At 35.3% G+C, this 19,086-nt stretch overlaps 1 protein-coding gene across 2 annotated transcripts in view; it reads left to right on the top strand.

The window, feature by feature from the left end:
* The window catches only part of Dennd1b (DENN domain containing 1B), a 201,219-nt gene that overhangs the window by 69,466 nt on the left and 112,667 nt on the right, over positions 1 to 19,086 (top strand). For both annotated transcript variants that reach the window (XM_028773787.1, XM_028773786.1), the window contains exons 4-6: positions 5,866 to 5,915; positions 7,587 to 7,706; positions 18,639 to 18,708. In XM_028773787.1, coding sequence (XP_028629620.1) covers positions 5,866 to 5,915; positions 7,587 to 7,706; positions 18,639 to 18,708 — 240 coding nt within the window. The remainder of the gene's footprint in view (positions 1 to 5,865; positions 5,916 to 7,586; positions 7,707 to 18,638; positions 18,709 to 19,086) is intronic.

Genomic DNA, 19,086 nt, shown 5'->3' with positions numbered 1-19,086 from the left:
GTGTGAAAATAAATCCATTATGTAAGTATTTATTCAGAGGACTCCAAGGTCACATACTGCAGAGACAATGTTTGTCAATATTTATTGCAACAATATTCACAATAGCTAATATTGAACCAACTTAGATATGTATTAACAGAGGACTGGATAAAGCAAACATTGTATAGATACACAATGGACTTCTGTGTCAGCCATTCAGAGGAATATAGGTATGTCTAGTTCAGGCACAGACATTAGACTCGAGGTAAATTGTGTGAATAAAGCCAATCTTAGAAAGATATTTGCATGTTTTTTCCTCATTTGTGGTTCCTAGGTTTTATATAGATGTATATAATATGTGATAAAAAATGAAACTGTTGGAGAACAAAGGGGACTAACAGAAGGGGGAGGGGATGAAGACAAGGGTGGGTAGAATAGGGTGCTATAACTTCAAGATAAACAGTATCACTTGTAAGAAAAATTTAAAAATTATAAAACCCTAAACATTAAAGGTATTTTCTGATGGAATTTTTGACTAAAATCTCTAGATCCTTATTTGTTTTATATACATTTTTATACTTTTAAAAAGCTTCTCTTATTAAATGCATGGGAGATAAAGAATTATGCCTCTGTTTGCAGGTACAGTACTCATCTCCTTTTGTGTATAAGCATGTTTTTGAGTTGTGAATTAGATCAATCTGAAGTGGCAGGAGACTGCAGAGATGTCACTGTGTACGACTAACATACACAAACCCACACCCCCACACACATCCATCCACATACACACGCACACGCACACGCACACACACACACACACACACACACACACACACAATCTGTTCTGGTTTGCTTTCAATTGCAGTTGGGGAGGAAAGGCTTTATCTTATCTTACAGCATATAGTCCCTCATAAAGGTACATCAGGGCAGAAGCAGCAGCGTGGAGGTGTACACTGAAGCAGGAAACGCTCAGGAGTACTGTTCACTGGCTCACTCCCCTTTATATAGCCCAGATCCACCTACCTGCCAGTGGGTGGCACTCCCTACAGTGTACTGATTCTTCCTGTATCAGTCATTAATGGAGAAAACACCCCCACAGACTTGTCTACAGGCCCAGCTTATAGAGGCATTTTCTCAGTTCTGGTTCCCTTTTCAAGATGGCCTGAGTTATGTCAAGTTGACACAATCTTACCAGCACTGTGTCTTCTCTATACATTCCACACATCCTCACTGACTGCATCTGCCTCATGGATGGACTGAAGTCTAATCATGATAATTTATTGTGAATTTTTGATAGTGAAGTCAATTAGAATTAATAATATAAACAATATCAGTATTAAAAACACACAGATTTTTGTGTTTTCTGTGACTTGAGGAAGGGTAAAGATGAGTTTCATTTCTAATTAAAAACACAAAACAAAATAGAAAAATGTGAAAAGTAAGAGGAAAAATATCTTATTGGGTTTAGCCTGTTTTTCCCCATTCTCTCAAGTTTTAAATAGACTCTGTAAGTTTAAAACATTTCTTAAAGGATATGCCACTTAAACAGGCTGACTGTCATTTCCTATACCCTCTCTGGTAATAAGGTGTGTCTCTGATTCAGTCACCATATGTTGTGATATTCACTTAGAAGATGGAATGTGGAATGTGTCCTAAACTTTCCCTGGCACTTTCCCCAGATGCCCTGTCATATCTCAGTGTGCGTTGTCAGGCTCTAGCTCAGTTATATTACTCAAAGTCCTGTGGCTGGGTTGTAGGTTATTTTATGTTTGTTGTTGTTGTAGAGTTTATAGCTCCTTTTATAAAGTACAAATAGAATGATTACATGTTATCATTGCATATTTACTTGTGATTATATTCAGATATTATCTTTAGAAAATCATGTCCTTTTTGAAAACTTGGAATTAAAATTGCCAGATAGAATTTTTTTTTTTTTTTGGTTGTAAAAGTGATTCTGGATTTTTTTTCATAAATTGCAATTATGGATATTAGAACAATCTTCATATAATAGTATTTATATTTATACTAAGAACTTTAATATAAATTTATTATTTTATACTGTTACTGTACAAAGCCTTATAAACATTAATTTACTAGAATTACCTGTGTCAAGATCCTTTGAAAGCTAATGAGACTGAATTCTGGTGCTTCCACGCATGTCTGTGCAAGGCTCACAGGTAACCGCCTCCTTTGGTGGTTAGTTCAGGAAGGGGTTCTTGGTTTAATTAGATGACACATAGTAAGCTCTAGAAAAGTGAAGGTAGAGATGCTGTCTTCACTGGATGCTGGTCATTGCTGCTGCATCCTTGTGTGATGTACTGAAAGCTCATGGCTCACTCTACAAGCACATGGAAAGGACCAAAGCCAGCATGCTTAGTAGAGCAGACCAGGAGAGAAGATCCCTGGTTCCCAGAGGGAGATGTTAAGTTAAATAGTGCCTAAATAATCTGCCTTGTCTTTCTGATTGTGTGTGTTCAAGTGTTCGTTATTTTGCACCCTGTTGTTGAACAATGTTCTAGGATCACTCATAGTGTTAATTGGGGAGCAATGATCGTCCACAGGAAACCTTTAGTGTTGGGCCTTTTGACCTTCAGAATAAAGGAGCCAGTTACTCCATCTTTCAACTTCCCGAGTTGTGTATGTTTCTGTCCTAGCTGAATAAAGTCTCAAGAGTGGAGGTTTGGAGGTTAACTGAAAGAGGGATTCTGTTAAATGCAGCTATGGGGAGCAGGCTAGTTAGGACGTTGAGTTAATGTTCTTGGTAATGACTGATTAGGTATGGAAGAGAGGAGGGGTCTAAATGATGCCATATTTTTGGATGGGTATGTTTAGAGAGGATTCTGTCACTGTATGTTTTCAAGGGCTGTAACTCAGAAAACTTCAATTCTAAACAGTATAAATATGAGATGTTAGACTATTCAGAAAGTGATTTGGGGAAGTATATATGGATAATTATGGACTTTATAAAGATGCCTAAGCCATACGAAGTTGGAATACATAAAGTTGAAGTCACTGGTGTAGATCACATTTCCTATGCAGAGCAGGAAAGAGATTACGGAGCTCAGAGAGCACTGCCATTTGTTACTGAGGAAGTGGTGGGGAAAGTGGAAGCAGGTTACAGAAATGATGCCTTTAATCTTACAGCCTGTCCAAAGCAGATCTAGGGCTTCATCGTGGACTTTAGAATATTTAAGCAAAGGTTACTTCTTAACTGCTTGTTTCAGCTTAGACTGCAGGGAAGCTTCCCTGGTGAATGGACTGTCCATCCAACAGGGGTGTGTTCTCTTTCACAGCAGTGGCTTCTTTATAAGGCTATTTCTTTGCAAGGCTATAAGTGTGCTGCATACATACACCCAATAAAGAAGTTTCCATGAATTATTTCCAATCATTAATATGATAGGTAGCTGTCTTATTTTGGAACTTGTATAGAATATACATTATTGCCCACTGTGACTTTCCTCTGGATAATTTCATATTCTAGTTCATTCTTTGTGTTATTTCTGTTTTTATCTTTGACATGTGTTAGCAATTATCTTTATGTGAGAATAATATATTTTTATTAAAATATTCTGAAACTAAATTTTTCTTGGTTAAGGAAATTTCTCTAGAAATAAATTTTTTCAGTCACACAGGAAACTTAACTTGTGTTTATGGTGAGTAGTAGTATGGCAAACCTAATTAACTTGTGAATACATATCTAAAAGTAACTCTGTGTGTGTGACTGTGTGTGTGTGTGTGTGTGTGTGTGACTGTGTAAATAGAGAGGGAATGAGAAGATAAAACCTCAGTTATTTCTAATATATGTAGAAATATAATTTTCAATTATCACTAAAATTATTAAATTCAATTGATAATTGAAAATTAACAATTTCACTTTTCATTAAAATGATTCAAGGAACAAAAGCTGAATCGGAATCCATTTTCCTCTCTTCAGTTCAACCCCCGCCTTTATAACTTTAGTTTATATTGCACCTGTAATTAAGGAAGAAATCCAGTCTTAGGAGCGGTAGGACTTCAGCTATTGATCTATGTGTCCCCTGCTTATACTGTCAACAGCATAGCTGCTCTGTCACTGACAGGCTGAGAGGAGGATTTTTTTCCTATACTGTTTATACACTGTTCTATAGACCTGCTGGCTGGTTGAATTTTAAAGAGTGAAGAGGTTTAAAGACTTGTCCCCTGAGGGATGCTCCTGCCAGTTGGGAAGCGAGCTGCGGCTGTTTTGCAGAAGTGTGTTGTATGCATGTTGCTTATGGAAAAGAGGGGCGTCTGTGAAAGATTAAGCAACTGAGTGAGAAGCTTCCTCTTTAATTTGAGCATTAAAATTGATGTGAAATATACAGCCAATATACATATATTTAGAGGTAGACATTGACTTTGAATGTTTTTTATTGTTTCTGAATTATGTGCTTAATTTTGTAGGAGTTTATCTGACCATTATTTATAGGTGTAGTAAATATGGTAAATGACTTTACATTATGAGACACAAGATAACAATTAAGCAACAGTCAAATGAAAACAACTGTCCTAATTTGTAATAAGCTGTTTTTTAGTAATTTATTTTATGTCTAGTGACTTTTTAAATTACACTTAGCAAAATATTATAAAGAGTAAAATAACTTTCTATAAACATGGGCCTATGCTCAAACTTTTAATGGTACATATTCATAAGCAAGCCTGCATACTTGCCCTAAGGCTTGAAGGCTTTTTTTTTTCTTCTTACTGGTCTGTGAGTTCTTTTGAAGCTTTCCTAGGTATTGCTATTGGATTTCTACAGTATTTTATATTTAACTGATAATTGTAACATATACATACATCCATTTTCCTCTCTTCAATTCAACCCCCCTTATAACATACATATATATATATATTATCTTCAACTTAAAAAATTCTACTTGGAAATACTCTGGACTGTGATTCCATAGGTTTATGTGTTTGGCTCTGTCTCATTTTACTGGGTATTAGTTTTATTGGTAAAAGACATTTGTAGAAGTGACAGCTTTGGTAAGATATTTGCTCCTTTGCTTCTTAATAGGAATTTTCTTCAGTTTCTGCTCCTTTATAAGATCCTCTACCTTTAATTTGTATGATGTCTGTAATTATATGTGGAACTTTAGATTCAGAGTTAAATTTTAATGTGTTGCTTAGCTACATCAAAATACATATTCCCTTATTTTTCCAACTATCTCACTGTTTGCACTTGGTTGTAATTTTTAATAAATATTATCTCTAAATTTTAATAAAACTTTGGTTTTTATATTTATATACGTAATATTAGCTATATTATAATAGATAATTGTTTTTATTTACACATTTAAGGTGGCTATTTGAAATAAATTTAGTAACAAGTGTTTTAAGATATAAATGTGTATTTTAGAATCTATACAAAGTCTTTGAATTTTTTTTAGCACTTGTGTTGTGGGATGTACAGAGGCCTCTTAGTCATTCATTCTGCTGCCAACTCCATTCCCTTTTCTCTGCCTGCATTTTAATTGAAACAACATTTATATTTCTGAGCCAGAATCTGTGAAAAGTCCCTGTGGCTAGCCTGTGGTACTACTTGCAGCAGACGCTGCTTGCCCATATGGTGCAGTGCTCCTTGTGAGATCCATATGGCCTTGTTGAAGGGGACCCCAGCGGGGATGCGAGGGTGTTAATACCCCTCAGGCCAGGCCTTTCCCTCCTGGGGCTTCCGGGCATTGTCAGTGCAATCTGCCAAAGCACACACTTAATTCCTTTTTAATAATCAATTATTTCAGTCTGAGAACCTGTGCCTTTGTCTTAAAAATACTTCATCCATCCCTTGAAAATGTCTCAAAAAAGTTTTAACTGCATGTTTAAAAACATTCTAAAGCATCCTCCTAAATTATTTTGAATTTGCATTTTTAGGAAGTTCTGCAGAGCGTGCCCAAGTTCTGTTTTCCGTTCGATGTGGAAAGGTATAGTATAAGTTAATGATTAAGATAATGTTTTTTTCTTTTAGCACATATTTCAAAATGATTAAATATACATTTTAAGAAACTGGTATATATCTTTGTTTTTATTGTATGCAAATATGGCAGGTGTGAAGTTCAGAATTAGATAATGCTTACAATGAAATAGCCTTTCAGATTATTCTGTCTTTTGCTTCCTCCACCATGGCCAGATAGGCGTTCTTAAAGTGACATTGGCCACAGGTTATGTTTCCTCTCCTTATATGTCAGGTATAGATTGTAAGCACCAGCAGAGAAAAATGTATCTTTGGTCTTTGATTGGGACCTTCAGAAGGTCTTTTAAAGCTATAGTTTTACTGCTTGCTCCAGATTCATCCTACTGGAAGAGCATCAGTGCAATGTTGTGATCTTGTTGTTAGTTGTTTCTAAGAACAGTGTCATACAACAGTATGTTACTAAGGGTGGCTGTGGGAAACTTCCCTAGTAGCTTCAACAAGCTCATTGTGGTTATATTTTGCTGCCAATACTAACTGAACTTCTATACAGTTGGAAGTTAGCACAATAGATGCCTCTTTGGAAATAATGACATTTATTGTTTTTCATGTGACTGATCAGTATTACCAGTTTTATTTTAAGAATGTACTGTAAAAAGTTTTTAAAAATCATTTTATGAAAATGTTTTGCCAAATGTTAGTAAGACTGAATGTTTGGTATATAGATTGTAAAGAGATCTGAGAGTGGGAGAGTTGATACTAACAAATATTGCTGATGATAAATTATTTACTTACCTTATTTCTGGAGAATTAGTTGCTCTCCTGTCTAATTTCAAAATTATAGTATTAAATCAATAGTGAGAATAAAATAGAGGAAGAAAAACTGCAAGAGGATATTATAAATCTTGAATACAGAGGACATATTAGTCACTGGAGGATTTATTTGACATGTATAAAACTAGATATGTACTTGTCCTGGCCATCTTATGTGTACTTGTTCAATAACTGTTGTTCTGTGACAAAATAATTTATAGTTTTAGAATACTGGTAGTAATTTATTTAATTTCAAAATCTGTATTACTCTTTTAAAACCGAAATTCGTGTCATCAGTATTTTATTTTGGGACAAAGAACATGAAATTCTATTGTGGTTTTATGAGCTAGTATCTCAAAGTATGTTGATGCATTTTAAGCAGAGGTAAATATTTTGTTTAGTTTTTAATCATCCCTTATGCTGAAGTGCAGCATGTAATTTGGTGTTATTCTATACATTTTAAAATCAGATAAAACTCATTATAGACCACTAGTAGGGTTCTTTAGTAGGAATTGTATTCTTTTTGCTGGAATTTGATTATGCAGCTCATTGATAGTTCTAAAAATAATGCTAAGAAAAATAACAGTACTGCTTGGTGTGATGTACATTGAGTGAGAATGTCAACAGAAGAAGCAATTCAATATGATGGTGGTCGCCTTTAGAGGATGAAGCAACGTGATTTGTTATCCAGGGACTCAAAAATTGGGAAAAGTAGGATAATTTAGACAGAAGAAGATCCTTCTAGTTATAGAACATCATTGCAGCTTCTAGACTCCAATATTGGAAAGGTGATGCCAATGCCAAATAAGTCTTGTCTTTTTATCTTAGGAAATCAGCACAGATTTAATGCAATAATATTGTTATGTCTTAGGGTGTCTCAAAATCAGGTTGGACAGCACTTTACCTTCGTCCTGACAGACATGGAAAGTAAGCAGCGATTTGGGTTCTGCAGGCTCACATCTGGAGGCAGAATTTGTTTGTGTATTCTTAGGTGAGTAGTTATAATCAAAATATGGCTATAAAATAGATTGTGCCTCTGTTCTACTTTATCATGCTTGATATCTCAAATAATAAAAACAAAGCAACTTTTCATAATGCTTTTAAAATTTTCTTTATTTCTTCAGTCTAAATCTAAGTAAGATAAGTAATAGTCTCCCTTCTGTTCCACATACAGAATAAATTGTTTATCAGTAACATATTAGAATTTTTCTTAGAAGAACTAATATTTTAAGGACTGAAAATCAAATATTAACATGCGATATGTGTAAATAGGATAACACTTAGGAAAGTTAACGTGCTCTTTTCTGTCATTGATACACATGTGACCTTTGTGAACCAATTGCTGTTTTAAGGCAAAGATTGCAAACTTGCAGTTGGGAAGAAGTCAGAGAGTATTGTTAGGCCCCTGGGTGTTTTAAAATGTTTAAAAGATGTTAATCTTATTCATTTTAGGAAGTTTTGTGTAAAATTTATATTTCTAATTTCTTTGGAAAAATAGGGAGGGATATCTGCTCATTATAAATCTTACCTATCTCAGTGGCGACGATAAGCTGGAAATAAATGGGGTTTTAAGTATGTGATGATCTTGCTAGATTTCATGGTCCCTCTTGCATAAGACTGTGATTTGAATTGTTGGCAGTTGAAATAAAAAGCATTTAAACTTAATTCCTGTAAGATGTCATGGTAAACAAAGAATCCAGATGTAGCCTATAAAAAGTATAATTCTTTATTATTATAATGTAGATACTGGAAATTCTAGACTCAATAGACAATGACACTCAATTTACAGTTTAACATCTTATGAGAAAAACCTTGTTTGTAAGTTACTTTTGTATTGCTGTGATATAACACCATAACCAACCAACTTATAGAAGGAAGGGTTGTATTTTGGACTTGTGGTTTCAGAGAAATAAGAGTCTATTATCATCATGGTAGGGTATTCCGAGGATTCTCGCAGTGGGGAACTGGCATCAGAGCATTGACAGTTTAAGTCCAGCATAGGTTACATGGTGAGAGCCCGTGTTGCAGTACAATTCCCTGAAGCACAAGTTAAGTGTTTTATCAGCACAAGGAGAATGTTGTGTTATCTACTCTTTTCTTTGTATTATCTATTATTTGTAAGATTATCAAGTGTCGTAGTCTTGTGAAAGGAAACTTGATAATAAGCGATTTTTGAGCTCTTTTGTTTCTTGTAGTTTTAGCTCTTGAATTCTTCCAGAGTCTGTGGAGATGTATCAGCAGTGTTGATGCTAACAAGCTTTAAAGAAGCAGAGAATGTATTAGTGTCACTTAATCATATCACAAGAGGGCATGTTTACTCAAATATTATACTAATTTTATATATCAATTTAAAAATAATAAAAAGATTTAGATTTTTTGTGTCAATATTCATGATTTTTTTTGATGTTTACTTTCTCTAGTCTCCCTTGTCTAACAGCTCTTTACAGCAGAATGTTACCTCTATAGGTACAGGTAGCTCTGGTCTCCCCAGCATCTACTTAACATCTGGCCTTCAAGGGACTCTTAATAGTCTGAAGAGGTGTTTGAAGAATAAGTAAATGAAAAGATTGAGGGAAGAAGAGTTACATATGTGGAAAAATTCATAAGCAAATGTAACCTAGCTTAAGAGAATAGTTTACAATATGTTGTAAAATTATAAAAAATTCAAAACAATAGTTATATCACTGTAAGTTATTATTTAACAGGTTATGTGTTTCCATATAAATGTTTATTTTATGAAGTGATTCATAGAAATAATTATATTATTATATAATTGTACATACTTATAAAAATGCCTTAAAGAGTATATCCTCAATTTCTGAACTTTGTCATTAGTTTAGTTTTTCATTTCTACATTTCAGCAAAAATCCCCAGTTTCTGGTCAATTATTCTGCTTGATTAATGCAGGAATGTGGTGTCTTTAGGAGCAGGGTCTTGTCATCAAGTTCTGGACAGTAACCAAGAGCAATGACAATCTCCTGTGATGTTTGGGAGGGGTGTCTCTGGGACCTGATTGGCCAATACCTCACACATATAAGCAAAACGATAATCCATTAATGGTTCTGGTTTTTTGTTTTGTTTTGCTTTTTTATTTTATTTTATTTTTTTTGTTATTTTTTATTTGCTGTCTAGTTGGGGTTTTGTCCCATTATAGAGTAACTGCATTTATAATCGTCTGTATATTTCAGGAAACTTCTACAGTAATCAGTTTCTATATGGCTTTTTCAAAGGCCTTTAGTGTTGGTCCATCCCTTCTCAGTCTCTTGTTTTCCCTGCTGTCTGCTTCCTACTCCATTAATTAACCCTGTTTCCCTCTGTATATCACTGCATCTCTAGTCTCTTTCCCACTCTTCTCCTGATCTCTGTGGCTATACCAAGTGAAATATGCATATCTAAAGTTTTAATGCTTCTATTCACATATGAGATTTTTATCTTTCTAGGTCTTGGTTACTTAAGTCAGAATGCTTGTTCCCAGTTCCATCCATTTACCTGTGAACTTCATGTATTGGGAAATGCTATGCATACTACTAGAGGAGAAAGTAGGCATGTGTCTCATTCAGTTGTAAGCCCTGCGAGCTACTAAGTGACTGTCTTGGCATGACTGTCATGAGAGTAACCTCTTACTTTGTGATTGGATTTAAGGCTTGCTCCACCAGATTGAACCCATACCTAGCACCATTATCATGCCTAAGAATCAGTGGCTAGGTCGGTCATAATATCCTAAGACAGAATGTACTATACTTACTCCGCTAAATGAACATAGCATTACCATGACTCTTTATTATTGACTACTATACCCACAGAGTAGTGCATCTCCTAGCCTTTATAAGAGAAGCTTTTTCATTCAGTAGGTGAAAATTAAAATGGCGATCCATGATCCATAAGTGGTCAACATGTAGAGAATAAGAGATGGCAGGACATGTGTATATCACATTTCCTGCCTCCCCAAGGTTCAAGGATCATCATAGAAGAGAGGGCTAAAAAATTGTAGAGCCAAAAGTGGTAGACGGTTACAAGAAAACAATGTTTTCCAGGCACAACAAGGGAGATGGGTATAAGAATTCATAATGATTTTGACAGCGTGCACATGAGTGCAAACTCAAGCTAGATAAAAGTCTCAGCATGAAGTAGGGAAATGGGTAAGAAGTTCAAGCCGTGGCTAGGGAACTATTGATCCTTTACAGCTTTTGGAAAGAAAATTTGGTTTTCTTTAAGAGTATGACTCCTGGTAGGTAGACTGACCATTTTCTCCAAGGCAGACCCTCCTCTAAAGAACATTTAGACAATAAGTACCAGAGTAAATAGATAGATAGGTAGATAGATAGATAGGTAGATAGATAGATAGATAGATAGATAGATAGATAGATAAAGGGAAAAAGAAAGAAAGAGAGAGGGAGGGAGAAAGAGAGGGAGGGAGGGAGGGAAGGAGGAAGAGAGAGAGAGAGAGAGAGAGAGAGAGAGAGAGAGAGAGAGAGAGAGAGAGAAGTGAGCACAAATTTGGGTGGTATGGGTGTGAGAGTGGATCTGGGAAGAGTTGGGGATAGGAGAAGGGTAAATGTGATCAAAACAAAATGATAAAATTCTCAAAGAATTAATGAACTATAAAGATAGTTTAATAGAAAGAGCATACAAATTGCTTATCCAATACTATATGGTCAGCCTGAAACCACATATATACAAGTAACAGTATATAGACTGATCAGTTGTTCAGGCATATAAATGTATCTGTGTAACGACATTTAATGAAAAAAGGAAGCCATGGATTTTTACAACGATCAAAGAGGTGTACATGGCAGAGTTTGGAGGGAGGAAAGGGAAGGGGGCAGGGGAAATGATGTAATTATAGTATAGTTCTAAAAAATAAAACAAATATTGTAAAGTTATAAAAATTGTTTCATGTAGCATTTTACTGATCTAAAATTCTAAGATGCCATCATTATATAGATGATCAGTATAATAAGAACTTTAGCCATTATGTTAGAAATTAGTGGGAATGTATCCAGATCATCTCTGGTCAGGTAGATATATATGGTGTGTTTGCAGGATGTACGTTATCTAGCTAGTGTTGCAGTGGACATGACAGGCAGACACTGGTCAGGGCAGTGCTGAAGGACAGAGATGGGGCAGTAGTGTTCTGTGCCATTGAAATTTAAGATGAGGATATTAAATAATGACCTGGAACAAAAAAGAATCAGACTGACAGTGTGACTATGACAGTTAAGAACCCAGTGGTTAGTGCTTTGCTCTGATTTCCATGTAAAATGGAAAAATGTTTTCTTTGTTGGAAATGTGTTACATATTTCTAAAACTTTTTATTTCCTTGAAGTAAGGTTTGCTAGATTTGTACTATACACTGAAACTATACTAGGAAAAAGTTTGGGCTAACACAAACGTTATACACACATATAACATAGATTATATACACATTTAAAGCTCAGAGTCAATAGAGTTTTGGTTGAAAGAGCCAGAGAAGGGATATAAGAGTAAGTACAGAGCTACTCAGTTTCCCAGACTTTTCCGTTTGTAGCAGGCTTACAGTCGCTGAGAGCAGTTCTTCGGATTATGACTGATTAGATGCCGAGGAAGCGTTATGAAATGTTTACAGTGAGACTGGAAAAGCCTTCGCCTTGGAATTCTTGTATTTAATACAGCTGAAACTTACTGACGAATTTGCTTTTTTCAGCAAGTCACAGAGCGTACACACATCAACAAAAATAAACCCTATTTATATTTGTAATGCATAATGCTTGCAGTGTGTCATTTATGTTGCAGACTTCTTCCCATATGTCCAAAGGTATACGTATATATTTTTGTGCAGTTTATTAAGTTAAAGTGTAAATTAACTCTCAGTATTTATGATTTGCAAAATGCATGGATTTTTTAATGTGATTCATAAGAGCTCCTGTAACTGTATCCTCTCCTGTAACAGCCCTTCACTTTTATTCTTGCCTGATGGTAAGTTGAAACTAAACGCACGCCACTAAAACCATGTGTTGCTTTTCTCCTAGAATGATTGTATAATACTTAACCAGTTAATGCTTTTTAAATTTCTATTTATATTGTTTAATTTTTAGAAGAAAAATTAAAGTTCAGTTCAATTTAATATTAAAATGACATTTAATTTGAGGCCTGTGTGTCTGAGTTCTTTTTCTGAAGTGTCTGTCCTGGTTTAACAAGATTTCAAAGCTGTCCTCAGAGATCACTAACTTAGGTCTTATGGCTTGTGTTTAGAATTGCTTTCATATGCTAGCAAAGATTCAAGAAGTACTCTTCCACCTCTAATTTCATTAACCAAAATTTACAACTATAAAAACGTCACCAAGAGTTCAAAATGAAATACCCTAATGAGGTAGGCAGATTTATGCTTAAGGCTTTTTGTAGTCCCCTTTGGTACCTGTAACTCATACCAAACTTGAAGACTTCCCACTCTTCCTTTGGACAAATCCCCTAGACGCAGAATGTTTCAATTTTACACATTTTGTGTCAATTTTCTAGTGGACAAACAGCTTGTAGCAATGAGAAGCTTTCCTGTTTCCTAAGGAAAGGCAGTCGCCTTAGTTTTATTTGATTACTCTGCATTAGGTTCCCGCTGATCTCTCAGACTGGTAACAGTTGCTCGACTTTTTGACAAAGAGCATTTCCTTTCCTTTATTTAACCTTTGACTTTAGGATGTAAAAATTTTACTAGCGCTATAGTGGAAATCCAAGTGTTGGGGAGTCTTCTGACGCCACCAGCTGAACTCCTGATTTTGTGTGTATGTCTGCCTTTTGCCTCTTGTCTTCAGTGGAAAGTTAAGACAGTCTTACAGTTATCCTTTAGACTACTCCTTTTAGAAGTGTAAATTTTATATATTTGCAAATCTGTAACAGTCGTGCAGTTTGTTGATGAGGTAACATGTTAACTTTTAAAATATTTAAATGAAAAAGATTTGTTTTCTACATTTTGTTGAATGTTTTAACTTTCTGGCCTTCTTGTTGTTAGTTATAAAATATGTATGTAAGTAGGGGAAAAGAGAGGAAAAATTTAAGTTAGTGGTATTCAGTTTAAGAATTTATATGTAAGTGAAAATTACTTTGAACATATATTGCTTAGAAATTATACAAGAAACGACAAAAGCCAAACAACCCAAAATTTCAAACTCATAACATTTCTTACCCTGAAAGACATATATGATTTATAATATTTATTTTATGTGTTATATTAAAATACAAAGTTTTTGACAAAATGCTTTTAAAAAAAGGAATGTTATTTATTTTGCCACAAAACTGTCAAATAGAATCTTGTTAAAACATTGGAATTATTTCGCTCTCTGTGAAACATCAGACAGTGTAGTTAGAAGTAGTATTTTCTGTTGAGCACTTGCTTGCTTTATGAGTTGTGAATTAGGTTTTCTTCAGGGATCAGTCAGGTAAAAGACCCGAATGAGAAATAGGTTAGGTGCCTCATTACAGGAAACTGAGAGAAGTGCATGCTCTGAGCAGCACGTGGCTCACACGAAGGAGCATGTCTCAGTTCCAGGCTTTTGTTAGAGGAATATTGTATGGCTAGATTCCAGGTATTATGATTTCTAGTGAGAAAAGAAAATGAGATTTTCCCGAGGTATTAGCTGATATTTAGAAACTGACAGTTTATTACATTAAACAAAGCCATAGAACTGCTGGTATAGAAAACGGAGCCCTGGGCTGGCTGGCTGCTGCTGCACATGGCCAGTGTGGAGCCTCTGCTCTGGATGGGTGCAGGATTGCAGAAAAAAAAAAAGCCTTTGTTTTCTCATGTTCCCAGGAGCATACCCGGGTGTTTACACACTAATTCCACTTGATTACGAGTGTTATTTTTTTAAAAAAAATTGTGAACAATTTATTGCAGTAAGCAGCTCAGGAGAACCAGCATATCCGCACTTGGTTCTGTGTGGTTATAGTATATGTTGATGTGTCAGAAAGTGAGTGATCTTTCAGAAATCTGTGTCTTAGTAAAAGTATATTATGTTCAGAGGAAACTGTTGGATTGATAATGTCATTATGAGTACTATGATTAAGCTTGTGCATTAACACACCTGAATTTCTGCTAGCTTTACCATGCTGCAGGCTATGTCCTTTTCAAAATTTCTAGTAATATAAACAACATACAAGCAATCGGACCTAGAGTTGTCAAGGATTACCAAAGTGTTAGACAAAATAATTAAATGGATCTGAGAAATTTTTACCTTCTGGACCAACTGTGGTTTAAAAGGTGTAAAATTAAATTTGAATATTTAACATTTAATATTTGAATATTAAACATACATTTCGACTTTTGTTCTTCCTTCAGTGGACAGAGACTGTATGTTAGCTTACTTAAGCTAAGTAAGCATTGGCCAGCCGTGTGGTGAATGCCTGCAATCCCAGCATTCAGGATGCTGAGTCAAGAGGGTAGCCACTTCAATACCAGACTAGGATGTGTATCAAGGACCTGTTTCCAAAAGAATTAAAAGTTGAAAACAGATTGACTTGTTGCAATTTATTTAGCTGTCTGTAATGGACAGGGACACATAATACTTGGGCAGGCTGAGTAGAGTGTCATTCAAGTTGAATATACTAAGATATGGGAAACTATTCATGGTGACAAGGCCATCAGACTTTAGTTTATTACTATAATGTTTGAATGAGCTATTTCATATAAAATACATAGCAGTTGGTTCTATGTATCTCTAGTGCTTTATTTTCAAGTTGTAGTTTCTATAATGACAGTATAGATTTTGGGATTCTTAGATTCTGTCCTCTACATCCAGTGGACTTACTGTTACTTCTGAGTTATACTCCCCACTCATAAATATAAATCATAGCAAGCCTCAAAGAGAGTGTAAGAAATCCATTATAAAGGTAAACCTGCTTGTTAAATAATGTTAATCTGTTATAGACAAAGTCATCCTGGTACCAGGATGAGATATTATGAAAGTTCGTATTCTTGGATGCTTACAAAGCAGCAAACTATGTAGGTGCCAAATTCCTATCATAAATAAGAACTCCAAGAAGTTCTGATGTAATATCTGAATATAAAGATAGATATATTTAATATATCACTTCTAAAATAAGTCAATAGTCCTATTAGGTGCTTAATGAAAATTAGGTTAGGTTTTCTCTTCATAATTTGAAAATAAAATGAGAGTAGTAGCTAACCAATGAAAACAATGAAAAAGGAGAGCAAGATGATTGAAAGGATTGCACAGGCATTTTGTCCATAAGAGAAGAAGATTAACTAACTTTAAATCCCTTATGACTAGGAAATTATAGTATTTTTATAGTAGCCTGGGAACCTGAACCCAAACAATTCTTTTCTTCTTAAGGTATTTGAGAGCAGATTAGGTCAGAATTTTCTTACCTGGACACATATATTTGAAGTATGGGTTATATTGCAATTTCCTGAACTAGTAATTTCTCCATACAGATAAAATTGTGAATATGAAATAAAAATAAATTGAAGAATTTCATTCTTATAGTGTTATGTGTCTCATTAGAACAAATTATTTTTACTGAAAATACTTTTTTCATGTAATATATCCTAATTATGGTGCTCCCTCTCTCTATCCCTCCCATTTCTCCGTATCCCCTTCTACCAGGGCCCATCTCCTGTCTGTCTCAGTAGAAAACAAGCAGGAGTCTAAGGGATAATATTAAAATAAAATATGATAGTATAAAACAAAAGCAAACATCAGAATGGGACAAAACAAAGGGGAAAGACCCAAGAAACAGATACAGATGCGGAGACCCACTCGTTTGCGCATTAGGGAATCCCATAAAAACACAAGAGCAAAGCCATAATATATATACAGAGGTCATGTGGAGCAAGAAAGAAGAGGGAGAGGGAAAAACAGAAACCAACCAATCAAGAAAAAAAAGAGAGAAGAAGAAGAGGAGGAGAAGGAGGAAGAAAAAAGGAGAAAAAAGGAAAAAGAAGAGAAAAAGGAAGCAGCAGCAGTGTTAGCCGCAGCAGGAGGAGAAGAGGAAGAGGAGAAGGAGGAGCAGCAGCAACAGTACAGAGTATAATGAGACAAGGAACTTCCAAAGATGCCACTGAGTTCATTTTCTGTTGGACATGTAGCCTGCTCGTAAAGAGTACTTTGTTTCCCCAGTAAGACTCTGGTGGAGAAAACTTAAATTTTCATTTGCAGGTAGATATCACTTGGAGATAGCTTCTGGATTTGGGATGGATGCATTTGTCTCCTCCTATGGTGTACAACTCAATTAGATATAACTCATTCCTGGTACTGGAAGTTTCATTTGGTGACATGAGATATCCAGTTGGGGTTCTGTCTCCCTGTTATTTGGTGATTTCATGTAGTTCACCTTTATATATGTATGTAATTTAGGAAGCTTCTCCTGTGGTAGGTTTTCATGTGACTGTTCACATGGCTCTTGATTTTAGCTGTCTCTCCCCATATTCTGTCTTTTACCTCCCTCTTCTTTCTCTTCTCCCTGTGTAATCCTCCCATTCCAGTATCATTCTCTCCCCTGCTCTCTGCCCATCCATGACTATCTATTCTGCATTTCTTTCCTAGGGAGATCTAGCTATACTTCCTAGTCCCTCGCTCCATTTGTAACCTCTATGGTTCTATGGGTTGTAGCTTGCTTATCATTAAGTTAACAGGTTATACACATATATAAGCAAATGCATATATTTGTCTTTTGGGGTCTGTTTTTTTCTAGTTCCAGCCATTTGCCTGGGATTTCATATCATTTAAAAAATAGCTTAGTAATACTATTGAATAAATGTATCACATTTTCTTTATGCATTCATCTATTGAGAGACATCTTGAGTGTTTTCAATTTCTACCTATCATGGGTAGAGGAGCAATGAGTTGGTTAAGAAAGTCTTGATGGTGAGATGTAGACTCCTTTGGGGATATGCTCAAGAGTGGTGTAGGTGGACCTTGAGATAGATCTAGTCCCATTTTTCTGAGACACTGCCGTACTGATTTCCATAGTGACTCTAAACGTATATTCCCACCAGCAATGGTTGAATGTTCTCTTTATTCCACATCTTTGCTAGCATGAGCTGTCATTTGGTTTATTGATCTTATCCATTCTGACAGATGTAAGATAGAATCTCAAAGTAGTTTTGACTTGCATTTTCCTGATGACTAAGGATGTTGAACATTTCTTTGTTTCTCAGTCATTTGAGTTTCTTTTGAGAAAACTGTTTAGATCTATACTCTATTTTTTAAGCTAAATTGTTTTCTTGATATCCAGGCTTTTGAGTTCTTTATATATTTTGGATATTAACCCTTTTTTGAATGTATAGTTGGTAAAAATCTTTTCCCAATCTGTAGTCTGTCACCTAGTCCAAAGGACAGTGTCTTTTGCTGTGAAGAAACTTTTCAGTTTCTTGAGGTCTCATTTATTAAATGTTGATGTCAGTGTTTGTGTTAATGGTGTTCTGTTCAGAAAGATTATTCCTATGCTATTAAGTTCAAGGCTATTCCCCACTATCTCTCCTATCAAGTTTAGTGTATCTGATTTTATGTTGAGGTTTTTTATCCATTTGGAGTTAAGTTTTGTGCAGGATGTTAGGTATGGATCTATTTACGTTCATCTAGTTTGACTAGCACCATTTTTTGAAGATGCTGTCTCTTCCAGTGTGTGTTTCTGGAAGTGTCCATAGGTATGTGGACTTATTCTTTCTACCACAATAAATACCACAATAAATACCTTCCCGTACTCTCAAGCAGTGGTTGCTTTGAGATAGGAATAAGTCATTTTGCAGAGGCTGTTGATGTAAAATGAAACGGGTGTGGCTAATGGTAGGAATGGGTAAAGAAAAAGGAAGCCTGGGTGTAGTTTGTTATCAGGATCAACCGGCTGTTAAGAATAGCTACTCACTTTTCATTTATCTGTTTACTGGTTCTAAATTTCAGGTGTTTTATATACATTTAAATTCTTTTTACAGTTACTTGCCATGGTTTGAAATATATTATAAACTTCTAAATACTCTGGCAGATTACTTGGCCAAGGAACTGGTAAGCTGATTTTTTTCTCTATTGTTTTATTGTGTTAAAATATGCATAGTATAGAATGAGCAGTTTTTGCCATTTTAGATTATAATTTTATGATATCTATCAGAGTCATATTGTTTTTAACCACCAATACAACATACCCAAACAAACCCAAATTCTGTACTCAATGAATTACAATTTACTACTTCATTTTCTTCTCTCCTCTCTTAACCACCATGACATCTATATGGCTTCTTAACTGGAGGTCCTCACACAGGTGGACCCATGTCTGTCCTTGACCCCAAACAGGTGGCTCTATATATGTCCTTGACCCCAAACAGGTGGCTCTATATATGTCCTTGACCCCCACACAGGTGGCCCCATGTCAGTCCTTGACCCCCA

This window comes from Grammomys surdaster, unplaced genomic scaffold (assembly GCF_004785775.1).
Source record: "Grammomys surdaster isolate TR1022 unplaced genomic scaffold, NIH_TR_1.0 234, whole genome shotgun sequence".
Classification (NCBI taxonomy): Eukaryota; Metazoa; Chordata; class Mammalia; order Rodentia; family Muridae; genus Grammomys; species Grammomys surdaster.
This window is presented reverse-complemented; position numbering and strand designations above follow the sequence as displayed.